The sequence below is a fragment of the Dromiciops gliroides genome, chromosome 6, assembly GCF_019393635.1.
Source record: "Dromiciops gliroides isolate mDroGli1 chromosome 6, mDroGli1.pri, whole genome shotgun sequence".
Lineage (NCBI taxonomy): Eukaryota > Metazoa > Chordata > Mammalia > Microbiotheria > Microbiotheriidae > Dromiciops > Dromiciops gliroides.
Genome location: NC_057866.1, coordinates 107,235,015 through 107,255,069, shown reverse-complemented (window position 1 = coordinate 107,255,069; position 20,055 = coordinate 107,235,015). Strand labels below are relative to the sequence as shown.

At 44.1% G+C, this 20,055-nt stretch overlaps 1 protein-coding gene across 8 annotated transcripts in view; it reads right to left on the bottom strand.

The window, feature by feature from the left end:
- The window catches only part of PLEKHA7 (pleckstrin homology domain containing A7), a 264,352-nt gene that overhangs the window by 85,978 nt on the left and 158,319 nt on the right, over positions 1-20,055 (bottom strand). Inside the window, exon 1 of one of the 8 annotated variants that reach the window (XM_043972493.1) lies at positions 6,845-6,940. The exons of the other annotated variants lie outside the window; for them this stretch is intronic. Coding sequence (XP_043828428.1) covers positions 6,845-6,852 — 8 coding nt within the window. The 5' untranslated portion in view covers positions 6,853-6,940. Of the gene's footprint in view, positions 1-6,844; positions 6,941-20,055 lie in introns of those variants that run through there. 8 annotated transcript variants of the gene reach the window in all.

Genomic DNA, 20,055 nt, shown 5'->3' with positions numbered 1-20,055 from the left:
TGAGTGGAGGTTATATTCTTGCAGTAGGAAATCAGACAAAGAAAGAGTGGGGTCGATGTCGCTGAGTCTTATTAAGCCAATCTATGCTGAGATCCAGGCAAAGGAAAGAGAGGTTATCACTGCCATATATGCTCTAACAACTCAGCGTTTCAGCAAGAACCAATAGAATACAGGGGAAGTTTGTGGTGGTGGCAGACTGGGTTCAAAGTTCACTTTGGTCATTTTACTAGCTGAGAGACCTTAGACAAATCACAACCTCATTGTACCTAAATTTTTCTATCTGTCAAATGTAGTATTGGAAAAGATCTGTCCAGCTCTAGACCTGGTATACTATGACACAATGTGTTTGTCCCTTACGAGCTGAGTAACCCTATGGATAAGTCACTTAATCTCTCTTTTCCTCATCTGTAAAACAAAATGGTTGGAATAGATGGGCTCTAAAGTCTCTTCCAGCTCTCAGTCTATGACCCTCTGACATCAGCTCTGCAGCCAGTGCCATCCAAGAACACTTCTCTGGCTTTTATAGCCAGAGGCCCAGAGCATTCATTTGAAGCAAAATGATGTTCTACTCTAGACTTAACCCTACTTCCTCCTATATAACATCTCCTCTTCTTGCATTTTCTGGAATTTTTTCTGGAAACTTCCATACTAGGGTATGGCTTATTTTCTTTATTTGGATCAATGGCCAACCCCTAGTATCCATCCATCCACCCCATGACATCAGAGGTGAGAACCAGACACACTTGAGTGAGAACTTGCCCCTTCCTACCCTGGTATGGAAGAGATGAGAGCTCCAGGTATTCCACAGACTAAAAAGGGAGATACGGGGATCGGGATGCCATTCTAGAAGACCACTCACCCTCCCCATCCTCTTCCTGCCATGCTCTGACAATCACTGCCCCTGAGGCCCAGCTGTGCCTTAACTCCCAGCTATCTCCTTGTCCTCCAGGGTCCCTTCCTGAAGAGTCTCAGTTTAAGTCCAAGGCTTAAAACTTGCCATAAGCAATGAGTCTCGTGTGAAAACTCCCTCTAAGATCTTCCAAAAGGGCTGACATTGAAATGGACCACCAGGGAACCTCAGTGAGCTCTTTGGGACACAGAGGCCTAAAGGTCTGAGAGGGGAAAACTATCCCAAGGTAATCACCTTCTTCTGAATGAAGGCTGCCCAAGGAGAGGGACCATGATCCACCAGCCTCTTGGACCTGGGAACTCCTAAGGGCAGAGAGGGTAGAACTGAGCTTCTCATATCCTCTATAACTTCTCATTACTTTAAATCTCCACTAGCAAATAGCACAGCACCAGGATTTAAGACTACATGGGGGTGGGGGGGGGGGAAGAGGAGCTAGCTAGGTTGCACAGTGGATAAAGCACAGGCCCTGGATTCAAGAGGATCTGAGTTCAAATCTGGCCTCAGACATTTGACACTTACTACCTGTGTAACCCTGGGCAAGTCACTTAACTCCAACTGCCCTGCAAAAAAAAAAAAAAAAGACTACATGGGGCCTCACAAAAGTCAAGCAATTCACCCCCAAATGCCTGAGGTGGAATTTAAAACCGAGGCCTTCCTAATGCCAAGCCCAGCATCACACAGCCTCTCATTGAAATGGCTCCCAAAATGACCAGCACTCCATTGGATATCTATTCCAACAGACTGAGTGGCCCAGTAAATAAGAGTGCTGAGCCTGGAGTCATAAAGACCTGAATTCAAATCCAGCTTTGGATACTTATTAGCTGTGTGACCCTAGACAAGTTACTTAATCTGTTTGCCTCAGCTTCCTTACCTGTAAAATTTTACCTGTAAAATGGGGATAATAATAGTACATAGTCATTGAAAATTTATTATGTGCCAGACACTGTGATAAGTGCTAGAGATACAAAGAAAGGCAAAAGATGGCCCCTGTTCTCAAGGAGCTCGAAGTCTATCTCCCAAAGTTGTAATAAGGACAAAATGAGATATTAGTGAAGTGTTCTGCACACCTAAAAGTGCTAGAGAAATACTAAATGCTGTTATTATTAACAATCAATCAACTCACTTTGCTGTCATCTTTTTTTTTTGGTGAGGCAATTGGGGTTAAGTGACTTGCCCAGGGTCACACAGTTAGTAAGTGTCAAGTGTCTGATGCTGGATTTGAACTCAGGTCCTCCTGACTCCAGGGCCGGTGCTCTAGCCACTGCGCCACCTAGCTGCCCCTGCTATCACATCTTGTAGACTCACTCTTTGTTTTACACAGTCTGAACTTGGGAAGAATCCAGACCAATTCACCCTCAGCTCTTTTTTGGGTGGAAGCCGTTCACTCCTCTGGTTTTTACAGAGAATGTTTCCAGTCCCAAAAGAGGGGAAATCTCTCAAGCTGAGATGAACACCTGTGGAAAAACTGCACAGTTTATAAGCCTCCACAGATGGCCCGAGCACAAGAGTCACTGAGATCTCCAAGAGGGAGGAAAAGACAAGATGGCAAGAAGGGTCATCAGGAGCACATCTCAATGTCGTTAAATAAAGTCTATTAACTTAAAAGCCCATTTGCTGGGTTTCCATGCTATGAGATTCCTAACCTACAGTGGGATGAAGCCGACAAAGACTTCTCTTTCTTCATCTTGGGTTATAGGAATGTTGATTATTTGGCTGGTGGATTGTGGGCTGAGGATAAACAGCGAGCCAGAAAGTTAACTCAACGCTTGTCCCACTAACAAGAGAAGAGGGGAGAAGGATACTAGAATGTATTTATCTACACAAGCTAGCAAAGGAAAAGGATAGAAAGCCTCTAAGCCTAGGTTCTGACCTTGCCTTGGCCAGTGATCTCTCATTAGACCCAAGACAGATGACTTTGTGCTTTAGTTTCTCATTTATAAAATGGGTGACCTCTTCCTAATTCTTACCTCTAAGTTGTTGTTTGTCCTTCATTCTCAAAGAGGACCATGACACTGGGGTGATGTCATGACTTGCACTGAATTGGATTTAAGTGAGGAAGGGCTGTAAGGTCACCAACCTCACTCTCCTCTAGAGCCATCTGGGTCCAGTGGCAAGATATAGACATCAGGACGACTGGAGATGGCCCTGAATGTTTAAGGCAATTGGGGTTAAGTGACTTGCCCAGGGTCACACAGCTGGTAAATGTCAGAAGTGAGTTTGAACCTCAGGTCCTCCCATTTTCAGGGCAGTGCCTACCTCTAAGTAGATAACTAACAGCAAGGGCAGATGTGAGACTCTAGGAAGAAGAAAGGGTAGGATCACAGACCTGAAGCTGGAAGGGTCCTTAACAAGGGTGCTCTAAAGGCAGTTCAAACTGACTCAAGAGAGAAAGTCAATTGTTAAATTGTCAAGATGTGCATTTACACCTTAGAAATTGGCAAAGGCTATAGAGCAAGGCTTGATTTATTTGTTGGATTGACTGTCTGGACTTAGGAAAGTGATGCAGAAAGTGTTAATGATGCAGATTGCATTCTAAAGTATGTCATATATATATATATATATTTCCCTCCCAGAACATTGGTCCTTAAAGCATTTCCCAGCACACCACTGCCTTGGACGTCATCCTATCCAACTTCTCCTTTTATAGACAAAGAGACCGAGATTCAGAGAAAAGACATGACCTCATCCAAGGTCACCCAAGTCAAAGGGTGGATAAAACTTAATCAATAATTAACAAAATTAATAAGTTAATAAAAACAAAAGTTGACTTCTTCATCAGAGGGTCTTTGGTTAACATTTTCACCCAAGATATCAAACAAGATCAAGTGCACAATGTGCCTTGTAGCCATCAAGTTCTAAATCCTTGGTGTGTTTCTTAAAAATTATGAACCACAACATAAAAATGCCTTAAGTAGCAAGTCCTATGGCAAAAAGCCAATTCCATCTGCATACCTTGGCTCATATGGATCCCCCAGCCCCACCCCAGACCTGGGAAGTACATCTCCTCCACATAATCAAGTCCCTTCTTTTTTTCAAAGTCTGACCCCTCCATGAAGCCTTCTCAGAGATCCTCTCCTTTCCCTCGTCCTCCAATTTCTTCTCCTTTGAACTAAACACACTATAGCAATTTGTGCCCATATCTGTCTGTCTGTCTAGCACAGGACTGTAGATTTAGAACTGAAAAGCACTTTAGTGACTGAGTCCCACCCCTTCATTTTGCAGAAGAAGAAATGAACATGTCCTTTCTTTCTTGTTCAAACATTTATTAAGCACCAAATAGTGGAAAGAATCCTAGATTGAGAGTCCAAGGACCCAGGCTTGAATTAGTTCTACCACTTAGTCATCTGAGGGACCTATAGAAATTAACTTTTCTGGGCCTCGATTTGCTTATCTGTAAAAATGAGAGGGTTGAACCAGAAGACTTAGAAGGTCATTTTCAGACTCTATAATGTGGGAGGCATTGTGCTCAGCACAAGGGAAAGAAGGGATAACAATGAGGGATCTGAGAAACAAAACAGCCTGTGTCCAAAAGGGCTGCCAGTCTCCTGAGGGAGAGGGACGTAGACAGGACATGTGTATTGGAATCTACATATCCTTCCACAAATCAGCATGGAAGTCCTTGGACAGGAAGTCTTGTGTCAAATCAATTTTGGGATCTTGAGTGCCTAGCAGTGTGCCCTGAACTCAATTGAATCTCTAACACAGGGGTTCTTAACCTAGGGTCCCAAGAACTTGTTCTTTGTCTTTCTAGGCTGGAAGTGTGTAATGGCCAGTTACAAGCCCAATCCCACTACTGAAAGCATGGATGCTTTCACTTACTACTCTGTTTCCCACCTGAGCCAGTTCACAATTCCTTAGGCAGCTCCCATATTGGTGCTGAACTTGGAGCAGGCATCCAGTCATTTAGGCTGCCACAGCTCAAAACTCCTGAGCTCAAGTGATACACCATCCTTCCTCCCTAGTAGTTAGGAGGGTTGGTGTGCAGCACCACACATGGTCAACTTGGGTTGCTTTCTCTTTAATATTTTGATAAGTCTTTCAGTATTATCAGTTTCTTTTGTAATACTATGTATTTTATTTTATTCATCTTAAAAACATGAGAAGGGTTTACCAGAATAAGCCTCACCAGACTGTCAAAAGGGGGAGCAGGACCCAAAAAAGGTTAAGACATCTTGATCTGGCATCATCCTCTGGGGAGCATATGCCCCTCGCAGGCCACACACAGCAAGTACAAATTAGTGTTCCTAGGGAGGTAATGGAATTTTCTTCCCCTCAAAGCAGCAGGTTCCCCAGTTTCTGTAAACACACACACACACACACACACACACACGCACATGCACACGCACACGCACACGCATGCATGCACTTGTGTATGCCATCTTACCATTAGATAACACTACTGACCAAACTACACTTGGAGACTCCAGAATTTAAATTAAACTCACGGTTTGTTTTATTTCCATGGTACCCTCTCTCCGGAGAACTCAAGCTGTTATACAATTAACTTCAAAAAACAGCAAATATTTTCTATAAACAATTCCTTTCCATGAGGATTGTTAGGCTGATAAGCAGCTACTGGCTGGGGGCTCAGTGAAGTCCCCATGGGGTCCCCAGCACAGAACCATCCCATTCTGGCCTTGGAAGGCATGGGATGGGGGAGGGGAAGGAAAATGAGGCAGCATGGGGACCACTTAAGCCAAGTGTCATTAAAACAACACCCCTGGCTTACCAATTGCTCAAAAAAGAGGCTCATACCTTTGTGTTTTGTGTTACTGGAATCACACACAGCTCATTTGAAATAATTGAGACACTGGAGGAGGGAGGAGGGGGTCAAAAAGCCTGCAAAGAAATGACACTGAATTCTTTAAGGCAGTTCAAGAATGTTCACACCCACTGTTTTAAAGGGTTTGGGGGAAAAAGAAAAGGGAAGATAGAGTAAGCAGTAGGGAAAGGAGGAGGTAAATGTCCCAGGCCCAGACGCCAGACAGACTGCCAACGCCTCTTTTAAACTCCCAACACCCTGGGGGAAACTGTCTGATACTAGGTCCCATTCACCATGGGCCCCTCCACAATTATTACTCAATTCTTACTTTCAGTGTGCCTTTTCCACCCTCTCAATTTCTTCTGTTTGTATACAGTCTTTGCCTCCCTGACTCCCTCTCCCCCAAATCCCTGTGTGCATGTGCACGCGCGCGCGCGCGCGCGCACACACACACACACACACACACACACACACCCTTATCCCTGTGAGGAGAAAGCCAGCCCAAACAGCATCACTTCACTTGGCACACACAACATCTGGTTGGCAGCCAGCCACACATGCCTCTGTTGGGTCAGGCCCCCCCCACCTCAGTCTCAGGAAGCTCAATTCTCTTTAAGACCACCCCCTACCCCAACTGCCACAACCTCCTATGCATCCATTTTCTGGGGTGCCTCTAAGTTCTTAACCTTTCAATGTCTATGAAGCCTTTAGGCCCCTTCTCAGGATTGTGTTTATAAAGGCATACAAGAAAATGCACAGAATCACAAAGAAAACCAATTCATGTTGAAATACAGATAAAAGGATATTTTTTTAGAAACCAAGTTCACAGGCCCCAGGCTAAGAATCCCTGACCTAAGGACTATCTTCTGCTGGAGACCATGGCACTTCACCAGTATGGGGTAGAACAGAGCAAATATAAGCTAATGGGACAAGGGGAAAGCAGGATTCTAAGACACTCCAACAGCAAGGTGCCCCACCACACAAAACCAGCCCAAACCAGGAGCTTTCTCACCCAACACAAGAGTGAGGATTTAGCAGCCATGAAGCAGTTGACGTGTTTCCCTAGTGATCTATCAAGACAGCCACCTGCAGTTAGGACCATGCCCCCAAACCAAACCAACACCCCACCCGGGTTCTGGGCCAACTGGGCAGTGCCACGGCCATCTACCTACCTGCTCATTTCATTAATGCCACCGCCTCTTCAAGGTAGGAAAACTAAACGGCTCAAGTTTCTGCATCTGCATCCCAGGTGTCTCAGTTTCTCCCCCATTTTCCTGCTGCCATGGTAACCAAATGCAACAGGCAAAGGCAGCCCCAGACTGACTCTCTCGCGAGGCCTGGTACTGACTGGATCAGCCACAGTCACCCATAGCCTGACAAACCAGCAGGAAAGGATGCTTATACTCTGAACTAGCTATGCATTCCATAGAACCCCGAGGAGAACACCAGAGAAGACAAGGACTCTTGCTGGGCTCAAAAGTCTGGCACCAGGTGTAGAGAGTCACAACATCGAGTAACTTCTAGCAGAGGTCACCAGAAACCCGCCTCTGCCCCTTGACCCTGTCACTCCATTGCACCTGTCCAGAATAGCTAATGTGTGTGTGCGCGCACGCACGCACGCGCGCGCGCGCGCACACACACACACACACACACACACACCATCCTATTGCCTTGCCTGCAGAAATAATTGGTAACTAGTAAATAACTAAATCAGCAAATGTATCCCTTTCTGCTAAACAGACCAAAAAATTTTAAACTTTGGTATCTCATTGTCCTGAGTAGTACCAGTGACACACTTTCAGTTTCTGTCTAAATATCCAAGTAAAGAATCCATAGGGTGATTTAGATCTCTACAGAAGGCCATGATACATCCCATCCTTAGAGATCTCAGAGCACTGAATGACAGGCAGGCCCAGCCACCTCCCTGGGGAGGAAGCTTCAAGGTGAACATCCATCCTTTTGAAAAGCCTTTGTGAGGACAGGGAGCTACAGAATGTCAGAAGTGCCCAGTGACAACTCCCAAGGATCACCCCAGCACCAGGTTCTCCCCTGAGCCTGGGGAATGCTGACTGCACAAAGCCTGCTGTCAGTCATCCTCCTGCATTGCTGCTCCTGGGCTTCTCTCCTCTTTGTTGAGGACCCCAGAGGCAGATATTTGTGGCCAGTCCCTGGGCAGCTCAGTAACAAGGCAGACATGTCTCCGGTGCCCATTAATGAAAGTGCTGCAAACCCTAGCGATGACACCAGTAGTGACCCAAAGCCCCACCTCCTGCTGAGACTTCCCATCACACTGAGGTTTCATCTCAAAATTTAAACCTCCATCTTTATGACACCCTTAATAAGTCTCCCCATAGCTCCCTCTGCCTCATTTTTAAAAAAATGGACAAATTGAGTGATGATGCCCCAAGAATTTGATGGCTGGTGATATTCTTAACACAATGGGTAGGGGCTACTGGATTAGAATCCAGCCACAAAAGTAATAAAGCAGAGAACAGAAGTTGAGAAGCCCCTGGGGCAGCTAGATGATTCAGTGGATAGAGCACCGGCCCTGGATTCAGGAGGTCCTGAGTTCAAATCCGGCCTCAGACACTTAACACTTACTAGCTGTGTGACCCTAGGCAAGTCACTTCACACCAATTGCCTCACCAAAAATAAATAAATAAATAAGTGAGAAGCCCCAACAAAGGTGCAGATCAGAACAATAAGAAGTCCAGGCCAGGATTTTTTTGCTGGAATAAAATCTGCAGTGTGGGAAGAGAAATCCAGACTGAAGCCAGAACAAGGAAATAGGATCAGAGAAGCAGCATTAACCTATATTCCAGGCTATAGCTTTAAAAAAAAAAAAAAAGGAAGGCAACTGAGGAACAAGAGAAGGGCAGGAAGAAGATGCTTATTTTTCTAAGGACTTGGTGGTAAATTTTGGCTTTCTCCAAGGCAACCTTGCCTGCAAAGGGGCTTAGGAGCCCCACGGGCCACTGACACCGAGTCCTTTGTCCAGCAGTCCAGTGTCCGGTTCTGGGCTCATGATTCAAGAGTGTAACAGAGAACTAGGCCAGAGGCCAGAGAAGAACCAAGGAAAGGATCCAAGCATGGGAACAATAGGACGCGTGATGAAAGAAAATCTGAAGGAACTGGGCCTGTTTAACCCGGGGGTGGGGGTGAGGGGATCACAGCAAATACATCTACAGTCAAAGTCTCAAGCTAATAACAATGGCTTATTATTCGATACAACAAAATTCCAGTATAGCCAAAGAATTTGGATTGTTCCCCTTGGAGTGCACTGAAATGAGATCTACTCCCTATGCAAGAAGAGCCAAGTCTGCTCCTAAGCTCAGAAGGCAGCATCACGGATGACCCTCTTTCCATTCAAAGAACTCTCAGAGTTTGTTGACAGATGCCTACGGGAAATTGTAGAACTTCTTTCTTTTGGATAAGAGCAAGAGCTTTAAGGAGAGGGAGTGTATAAGTTTGAGGATGGACATGGCTCTCTCTGGACTACTTTGTCGTTGACTGACTAATTAAGCTCTTATCATGAATCTTCTGAGATCACAAAGGAACATAAAGGGGCTGGTCAGAGGACAAAAATTCCCCACAGTAGCTGTTTCATGCTATCTCTTTTCTCCTCAGGCCTCCTAAAGCAATTCCGTCACCCCTGTTTGCTGCAGATGACACTGTATCTCATTAAGAGAAATTGTTGTTGTTCAGTCATTTTAGTTGTATCTAATTCTTCATGACCCCATTTGAGGGTTTTCTTGGCAAAGATACTGGAGTAGTTTGCCATTTCCTTCTCCAACTCATTTTACAGATGAGGAAACTGAGGCAAACAGGGGTAAGTGACTTGGCCACGGTCACACAACTAGTAGGCATCTGAGGCCACATTTGAACGCAGCTCTTCCTTACTCCAGACCTAGCACTCTATCTACTACACTACCTAACTGGGGACATGGGTAAAACTAGCTATGATAATAGCTCCCTCACTTCCCCTCTATTCCTCAGAACCTTTCAGCATCATCCCCCATCTCTCTTTCCCTCTGGTCATGGAAAAAGAGGCATTCCTACTCTTCAGGAAAGTTAATGCCTCAATCCTGAAGCCCTCTCAGACTTTGCTCCAACTATCAACCTTTCTTTCCCCTACACCTCCAATCCCTCCTTCTCTCCTAGACTGGTCCCATCTGACTAACAAATCTAATCCTAAAATAAGCTTTCCCTCAACTCCTCTGCTCCATTTGTTTGTTCTGACATCTTTCTTGTCCCCTTCCCTGCCAAATGTCTGGAAAAACTTGCCTACAGATGATGGCTGCACATTCTCACCACCCTCTCTTCTCTCTTCCTACTCCATCCCTGTGGCAAAGCTGCTTATTCAGAGATCAACAAGAACCTTGTACTCATCAAACCCAAAGATGTGATGGTTCTTCTACCACTGACTGCTTCTTCTCTGACCTGACCTGTTTCTGATCCCTTACAGTTACAGTTTCCCTCAAGGTTCTGCCCCCAGCCTTTTGTTGTCCCTCCCTTGTTGGCAGCATCATTTGCTCCAGTGACTTCGATGATCACTTATCAGGTCAGATAATACTCATAAAGTGCTTGGCACAATGCCTGGCACATAGTAGGGCCCTAATAAATGCTTGCTCCCTTCCCTTCCCCTTGTTTCTACATAGATGACTCTTGAATCTGACCTCTTGTCTTAGCTCCAGACTGAATGAGACTCATTCCCCAATGAGTCCCCAGGGGAACCTTATACTCACCCCAACCCAGAAGGAATTCCTTATCTTTTCTCCTAAACCCGCTCCTCCTTCTGACCTCACTACTTCTGGAAGGGGTGTGACCATTCTCTCAGCCTTTCCGGTCTGTAATCTTGTGTAATCTTGTGTTATCTTGGGTTACCAGAGGGGATAAAGTAGGAAGAGCCATTTAATTAGGAAATCCTAATGACTCTGCAACCACAAAGCTTCACACTGCATGTTGTCTCCCTTATTAGACTGAGAACAAGGACCAAAGGTTTTTTTGCCTTTCTCTGTATCCATGGGGCTTAGAAAAGCTCCTGGCATTTAGTAGACACTAAATGAATATGTGTTGACTTGACCATTTTTGCTTCACTGACTATTCCCACTGCCATTATCCTAACCTACATCTTTGCTCTGACGTCTTCAAAATAGCTTCTTACCATCTCTATACTCTTCCCCTCCAGTCTAGCCTTTTTCTCATTACTTAAGCTCTCTCTTTCATAAAAATGGTTAAAGGGGGCAGCTAGGTGGCACAGTGGATAGAGCACTGGTCCTGGATTCAGGAGGACCTGAGTTCAAATCCAGCCTCAGACACTTGACACTTACTAGCTGTGTGACCCTGGGCAAGTCACTTAACCCCAATAGCCTCACCCAAAAAAACAAAAAAAAAACAACCACACAAAACAAAACATAAATATGGTTAAACTTTTCTCTAATAAATCAGAGAAACAAAGAAAAGCAAAGTAACAAAAAATATGAAGCAGCTCCCTATTGCCTACAAAGTCTGGTCTTAATTCTTCCATCTAACATTCAAGGTCCTCCTCATTTTGCCGGTAGCCTGGACCTTTCCAGCTTTATTCTGTACTATAACCAAACTGGACACTGTATTTTCCTATCACCGTGCCTTTGCTCACACTGTTCCTTATACCTGGAGTAACTCTCTTCACCTACCGAAAGCCTACCCATTCTTCAATGCCTTATTCAAATGCCACCTTCTCTAAAAAGACTTCTTTAGGGGCAGCTAGGTGGCGCAGTGGATAGAGCACCGGCCCTGGAGTCAGGAGTACCTGGGTTCAAATCCGGCCTCAGACACTTAACACTTACTAGCTGTGTGACCCTGGGCAAGTCACTTAACCCCAATTGCCTCACTAAAAAAAAAAAAAAGACTTCTTTGATTTCCCTGAAGATAACGACTATCCCCTTGCCCTTGGACCACATGTAACATTTTGTTTTGCATCTTGCCAACATGCTTATCAAATATTGTGCTACATCGATTTTCATATGTGTCTTGCCCCTCTGCTAGACCGTGAGCTCCATGAAGACAGGGACTTTGTCTTATATAAACTTTGTACCTTTCATACCTTGGACAGTGCTCTGAACAAAACAAGCACTTGTTTGCATGGAATTCTAGCCACACTGAGATCTAGGAACACGAGAGGCTGGTCAATGGCAGACTAAAGAGATCCTCCATGTATTACACAGAAATAAATGACATTTGGTGCTCATTCAAGACTTCAAGTGTGGGAGGGAGTGGGGGGAGAGAGAAGGGAACATTTTATTAAGTACCTACTACGTGCCAAGCACTGTGCTAAGTATTATCTCATTTGATCCTCACAACACCTCTGAGAAGTAGGTGCTATTATTAAACCCATTTTACAAATAAGAAAACAGAGGCAAACAGAGGTTAAGTGACTTGACCTTTGTCATATGGCTAATAAATGTTTGATGCAGGATTTGAACTCAGGTCTTCTTGACCTTCAGGTCTAGCAATCTATCCACTGCACCACCTAACTGCAAGGCATCCCTGGTAGAAGGGACAGATTCTGGGAAACAGCATGGTGTCCAGCATAGAATGCTAGACTTGGAGTCACCAAGACCTGAGTTTGAATCATGCATGACACTTAGTAGCTGTGTGAACATGAGCAAGTCATTCTCTGAAACTCCATCTTCTTATCTTTAAAATGAGGATAGTAATAATAGTCCCGATCTTCATGGGGTTGAAGGTTATTTTTTTTAAACTGGACCTGTAATTTCACTGGTGTAGGAAACTCCCAGTGAAGATACTCTGTGTACGCATGGAGATAACAACAAGAGTCAACTATAATGGTGATGATGACTGCTAACATTTACATAAGGCTGTAAAGTTTGCAAAGTGCTCTAGTGTATCAGCTCATTTAAGCCTCACGACGAATGTGTGGTGTAGGTGCTTTTGCTTGTTCCTTTGTAAAATGAGAACGTCCATTTTACAAATGAGGAAACTGAGGCTGAGATTGGGTACCTGACTTCTTCCTGGTCACATCCCCTGTATCTATCAAAGGCAGAGCTTGAATTCATGCCTTAGTTCTGAGGCGGGCAATCTATCTATCTGCCTCTCAGAGGGCTCTTACGAAGCTCAAATAAGATGCCCATAAAATCCTTTCCATTGTTGTCATTGTTCAGTTGTTTCAGTCGTGTCTCACTCTCCATGACCCCATTTGGGGTTTTCTTGGGAGATACTAGAGTGGCTTGCCATTTCCTTCTCTAGCTTATTTTTACAGATGAGGAAACTGAGGCAAACAGAGTTTAGTAATTTGTCCAGGGTCACCCAACTAGTAAGTGTCTGAGGCTGGATTTGAACTCAAGAAGATGAATCTTTCTGACTCCAGGCCCAGCACTCTATTCCCACCTACCTCCTTCCGGGCACTTTTCTCAAAGTAACTCAAGACCACATTATCTTTTAGGACTGTCATATTGTACTGTAGGCATATATTGGCCCACAAGGACCCCCAGATCTTTTTTAAATGAACTGCTGCCTAGCTATACTTCCCCCATCTTGTACCCGTGAAACTAATTCTTTGATGTCCTATCTGGGACTTGACATTTGCCTAGTATATTTTATCTTAATTGATTTGTCCTGCTGTTCTAGCCTGTTGAGATGTGCCACTGAACTCAGGTCTTCCTGAATCCAGGGCTGGTGCTTTATCCACTGTGCCACCTAGCTGTCCCCCTGCGCTAAAGTCTTTACAAACCATCAAGTATTTACAAAAGTCAGGGGGGCAGCTAGGTGACACAGTGGATAAAATACCAGCTCTGGATTCAGGAGGACCTGAGTTCAAATCTGACCTCAAACACTTGACACTTACTAGCTGTGTGACCCTGGGCAAGTCACTTAACTCTCATTGCCCCACAAAACAAACAAACAAAAGTCAGTACTCCCTGCAAAAGGGAGTGTAAATCACAACAGTAACAGGAAAAGAATGGGGCCACCTGAAGGGAGTCATTCTTGCTATGACAGTCTCAGAGAGTTGACGTAAAAGCCCCTCCACTGCCCAGAGGCTGAGGGAGATGCTGTTTCCATCTATTTCAAAAGGCAAAAAACCAACAAGGGGTCCATAAACTCATCCTTTTTAGGGCCAGGGAGGTGAGCACCTGCTGGGTTTTTTGTTTTGTTTTGTTTTTTCGTGAGGCAATTGGGGTTAAGTGACTTGCCCAAAGTCACACAGCTAGTAAGTGTTAAGTGTCTGAGGCTGGATTTGAACTCAGGTCCTCCTGAATCCAGGGCCGGTGCTCTATCCACTGCACCACCTAACTGCCCCACCTGCTGGGTTTTAAAAGAAGCCTGTTCAAAGCCAAGGGAAGAACAAGAGTTTTCACAGAAGCATCAGGTAGTATCTTAAGATCACAAGCCATAAGATCATTGATTTAGAGGTGAAAGAGACCCTCAATGTCATCAAGTCCAACCTCTTAATTTTACAGATGAGATAAGCAGGGCTTAAAGAATGATTTGCCAAGGATCTATGGCTAGTGAGTATCTGAGGCAGGAGTCCAATCCTGGTCTACTGAGTTTGAAGTACAGGGCTCTATCTACAACACAACCCTATCTCTGAGCTGAAGAGGCAAGAAACTAGAAGAAAAGCTGGAGGAGGGATGATCAGAGCTGTCCTTGTGAAAGGACCAGATCCAAATATCTGCTTGGGAGAAAGGGATGACTTCTAGGACACAACATCTGTGGCATTCAGACCCATCCAAGGGTTATTGCATGCGTGCATGTGCATGCATGAGTGTGTGTGTGTGTGTGTGTGTGTGTTTTTTTTCCCTTAGCAAATCCTCAAAGAAGAATGAGGAGAAAAGAGCCCATTTTTCTTTTCCAGGAAAAGATCTGTAGCTTGACAGCAATTTTACACGGACACAAACTCCAACCTCAGCTTTTTATCTTTTCCATATAACATATTATGCAATAAAATTAAGCCGTTCTGAAGGGACAAGCCGGACTCTCCATCAAGACATACATAAAAAAATGCAACAGAATGAGTTGTGGACAGGGAAATCATTCATTACTAGCTTACATGAGCTCTTTGAGGGGAAAAAAATGAGCAAACTGGCAAAGACTCCTCAGTGTGTGTAACTGGGCCCAACATAGCTCTTCAGCCTCCCTGATTCAGAGCCCCCACTACAAATAAACTGAATCTATTCCCTTTTTGAGCCTGACCATGTGGATTTCTGCCTCCTCACCTTCCCTCGTGTGCTTTTCTGCCCCCTGAGCGCTGATCCTTGCTGATCAGAATCCTGTAGCCTTCCCCTGAAGCCTGGCCAAAATTCCACTTTTTCAGGGAAACCCTCCCTGACCATCTGTGCCCCACACTCAGCCACCTCCCTCAATTCTGAGAATCCTGGCACTTAGTATGGGTACCACTTCTCTGTTATCTTTCTGCGTGTAATTGTCTTGTCTCCCGAATAGACTCCAAGTTCCCTTCCTTGAGAACAGGAACTAAGATCGATGTTTTTTCATATCCTCCCCAAGCCTTCTTCTTTGTATAGGCATAGAGACAATACTTGACTGGTTTTTGGGGCTCCTTTCCTTCCCTATTTAACACAGTGCCCAAGTCTTGTGAACCCTTAGCTACAGCCTGTAGTTCCCCCAGTGTGGTACAGAGGGTGTACCTCCCCAGAGAAGCTTTTTGTGATGCTTCTAGGTGTTCATGCCCTCACCTTCTTCAGTTGTCCTAGATTACATTTCTTTGTGTAATGTTGAGTCCTCTCCCCCACCCCAACCCCAGCAAGCTCCTGGAAAGCAGGAATTTATTATTCCTTTTTGATTTTTTTATTCTCACTAACACAATGCCTTGGGATGTAGTCAGTATTTAACAAATGTTTTCTGGTTAAAGATTCAGACTTTGAAAAAAGTCTCTAGCAAAGTTAATTTAAAAAAAAAAAATCTAAATTCCTATGAGATGAGAAGGGAAGTTCTTTCAGGAACAGTTAAGAAACAGAAAGGAAAAGATATGTTTCTATTGCACACAATGACCAGAACAAAAGAAAGGAAAAGAAGATAAAGAAACATCAGAACTCAGATCAATGCAATCAGTCAATGAGTATTGATAAATACTTACCATATGCTAAGCACTGTGCTAGGTGCTAGAGCTACAAAGACAAAAATGAAATAGACTGCCCTCAAAGAGCTTACACTCTAACCAGCATACACATATATAAGTATGAACATAATGTCTATATACACAAATTTAATATAAAGTAATTTGGGCGGGAGGAGGGAGGAGTACTGGCAGTGAGGGGAATCAGGAAAGCTTTCATGTAGAAGGTCACACTTGAGCCAAGTCTTAAAAGGAAACAGGGATTCTTTTGTTGTTGTTGTTGTTGTTGTTGTTGTTGTTGTTGTTGTTTTTTCGGGGCAATGAGGGTTAAATGACTTGCCCAGGGTCACACAACTAGTAAGTGTCAAGGGTCTGAGGCTGGATTTGAACTCAGGTCCTCCTGAATTCAGGGCCAATGCTTTATCCATTGCATCACTTATCTGCCCCTGAAAAAGGAATTCTTAAAGGAGGAGGTGAGAAGGGAATGCACTCTAGGTATGGGAGACAGGCAATGAAAAGTCATGGAGACAGGAGATAGAGTGTCAAATGTGTAGCATCCAGGATAAATAGTGGATAAGAGTATATGGAAGAGAGTAATAGGGAAAAGGACTGGGAAGATAGGAAGGGGACAGGTTATGAAGAGCTCTAAATGCCAAAGAGAGGAATTTTTATTTGATTCTGGTGATAATATGGAGCTGCTAGATTTTTCTGAGGAGGGTGGGGGAGGGAGGCAGTGACATGATCTGACCTGTGTTGTAGGAAAATGAGTTTGGTGGCTTTGTGGAAGACCTGTTGGAATGAGGAGAGGATTGAGGGAGGGAGACTAAACAGTCCAGGTGAGAGGTGATAAGGACCTGAACTAGTGTGGTAGCTGTGTGAATTAAGAGGAGGGGATATATGTGAGAGATATTGTAGAGATAAAACTGGCAACTGATTGGATACATAAGGTGAATGAGAGTGAGTGAGAAAGACAATGACATTTCCAAGAGGGAGGACTAGAAGGATGGTGGCACCCTAGATGGTACTAGGACTCAAGATGAAATACACTCTTGTTAGAGGTGGGGGACACAGGTGTAGAACAAGATATATGCTGTAAGGAATGGTCAATTACAAAATGACAACAACAACAACTAGAATTTATATTGCTTTTTTTAAGGTTTGTAAAGTACTTTACAAATATCTCATTTTATCCTCACAACAACCCTAAGAGGTAGGTGCTATTATATCCTCATTTTATAGGTAAAGAAATTTATATGGATAGAGGTTAATTGACTTGCAGGGTCACACAGCCAGGAGGTGTCTAAGGCTGCATTTGAACTCAGGTCTTCCTGACTTCAAGGTCAATCCTCTTAACCACTGCATCAACTAGTTGCCTCAAAGGAGGGGAGCATTATAGGACAGTTACTGAGAAATGACAGTGATTTTTTTTTAAGCATCAATAAAACTTAAAAAAAAAGAAAAGAAAAGAAAATGTGTTTTCCAAGTGAGAGAAGTGTTAACAGTACAGTCCAAAGGGATCAGTGCTTCTAAGTAGTCAAGAAGGGGCCAGTGAAAAATAACAATTTTTCAGATGATATGAAGCCATCCCTCTTTTGAAATGACAACACCGACAATGGACTAAGGTGCAATGGGCATGATAGTCTGGAATCCTTGGTTCTAGCCTTGGTTCTACCTTATAACAAGCTGTGTGATCTTTGGTAGGTCACTGACCCTCTCTGATCCTCAGGATTTTTGTTTTGTTTTCCAGTAAAATGAAGAATGTTAACTAAATTATTTCTAATGTCCTCCAAGGACCCAGGTCCAAGTTCCAGCTTTGCTACTAATTTGCTAACTTGCTTTAGGCTTGATATCAGAGAAATTAAAACTACCTAAGATCTGTCTCTGGAAGCACTGGGCTCCCCAGTCTCTAAAGGTCTTTGAGCAAAAGCTGGATGATCACTCACTAGGGATTTTGGAGGACTCTTGGGCATGTGCAGGTTGAGTGGGATGGACTCTACCGTCCTTTCTTACCCTGAGCTTCTGTGACTGCATTTAGAGATTCAGATAGATCTTTAGTCTCATCAGGGCAGGAACCCTTTGGCTAGAGAGTGTAACCCCTCCATGCCTTCTCACGCTGTGCAGTTCTTGCAAAAGCCAGTTCTCAGTCTCAGTCTCAGTTTCCTCCTCTCTAAAATAAGGAGGCTGGACTACATGACCTCAAAGGTATCTTCCAGCTTTAAATCTGGGAGGGTTTTTTCTTGGTAGCAAAAAATGAAAGTTTCCCAGGGGATGATTTGTCAGACTTTAGAGCTGAAAGGTACCTTAGAGGGCATCTAGCTCAATCCCCTTACTTTACAGGTGAGGAAACTGAGGCCAAGACAGGAAAGAGGACCTGCTGAAGAGAACATAGCTGGTAAATCACAGGGAATTACAGCTAGAATAAAAGTTCCTGAGGCTGAGTGTAGGCAGAGAAGTGGCAGATGAGCTGCTTCTGTGTCAGTAAGTGGAAGGTGAGGCATTCAGGGAAAACAATTCATGTTACACCGACAAGATGATGGGCTCTGAGCTCTCAGTCCCGTCATACCCAATGCTGTCTGAAGATCCAAAATTCTGTGCATTTCAGACTTCATCTTTGCTGCAGTCTCCCCAGCTGAAAGTGATCTCTGCCTCTGCCAAATTATCCTCCCCTCCCCTTTGCCCCCATCACTCTCCCTTGCATTATACTTATCTGCATACAGGCTATATTCCCTCCACTTCTTAGACTGTAAGTTCCTTGAGGGCAGGGATCATGTCTCTTATCTTTGTATGCAGAACATAACACTTGCACCTAGTTCTTAGTAAACATTTATTGAATTGAATTAAACTTAACTTGTCAGCCAAAAGGACCAAGCTAACACCCTGCCTCCCTTCTCCTCCCACCCAGAGGCTTTGAAAAACAAACCTGTGCACAAAACCAGTGATCAGCTACACACACACTTAAAGCCCCACAGACATTCTCGCTGCTGCCGCATCTCCAAAAAGGCAAGAGCTGGGGGAGGGCCCAAAGAGAGGTTTTGCTGTGATAATACACCCCCCCCCAAAAAAAAAGGACTCCGCAGCTGTATGGCTAAAAGCCCAGAAGAGACATGACTTATGCTCATAGAATTGCAATGGGCTTAGGTAGAGAGAGAGTGTGCACCCAATTAGCCAATAAATCCTAGAACACAAGAGCTAAAAAGTGGCCGTGAAGCTGACAGAGCTCGTTTTAAGACCAAAAAATAACACATCAAGGAATAAACTTGAGGAACTTGTTACTATTAGAGGTGCTAGAAGCCAACAATATAAACAGGCTTGATATGGGTTTAGAGAAATGCATTCCCTAATAAGCCTGCATGGCACTTCTACACCATCCCTGCATTTCTTCAGCATGAAATGCTATTTTTTTAAAAGGTGAACAGGATTAAATGACCTCCTGAAGACCCTGCCATAGAGCAGGAGATTATGAACAAAACAGAATCTGGGAATCCGCCTTCCATCCCTCATACTTTACATATTGTATTTCCTCCAGAAAACAAGCAACCTTTGCGCTAACCTTTTCTCTTTAAGAAAAAAAAAAATTCACTTGATTTAAAAAAAAGGTCACTTTTAGAGACTCATCCCAAAGATTGAGGGGCCCAGCAGATTAATAGGGATCCCTGGTCTCCTCCTTACTCCTCCATAAGGAGCCGCCCAACTGTTCGGGGTGGGATGCAAAGCAAAAGAAATGGAGCGTTTTGCATCAAGGGGCTCACCATCACTGCACAGCCCTGGCCCACTTGGAAAATGGTTGCTCTAGCAGATCTGACTAAAAACTTATCTTATGCTCATAGGCTAAGAGATTTAGAGCTGAAAGGACCTTAGAGGTCACAAAGCCCCATCTCTTCATTTTACAAATGAGGTAACAAGTCCACAGAGGTTACGTGTCTGCTTAGGGTCACAAAGTCAATAAGCACTGGATCAAAATTTGAACCCAGGACTTCTAATTCCACATTCAATGCCTTAGCCATTAAACCCTGCTGCCTGCCTCTCTCTTAAACAATTAATAACAGGGACTTCAAAGTATGACCAACAGGCTTGACAGCCATTTCAAATACTTATGAAAGGGGGTAGCTGGGTAGTGCAGTGGATAAAGTACCGGCCCTGGATTCAGGAGGAACTCAGTTTAAATCCAGCCTCAGACACTTGACATTTACTAGCTGTGTGGCCCTGGGCAAGTCACTTAATCCTCATTGCCCTGCAAAAATAAATCAATAAAATAAAATACTTATGAAAAAATTAAATTTAAAATAACACTATCCTAGCAAGTATTCTGGG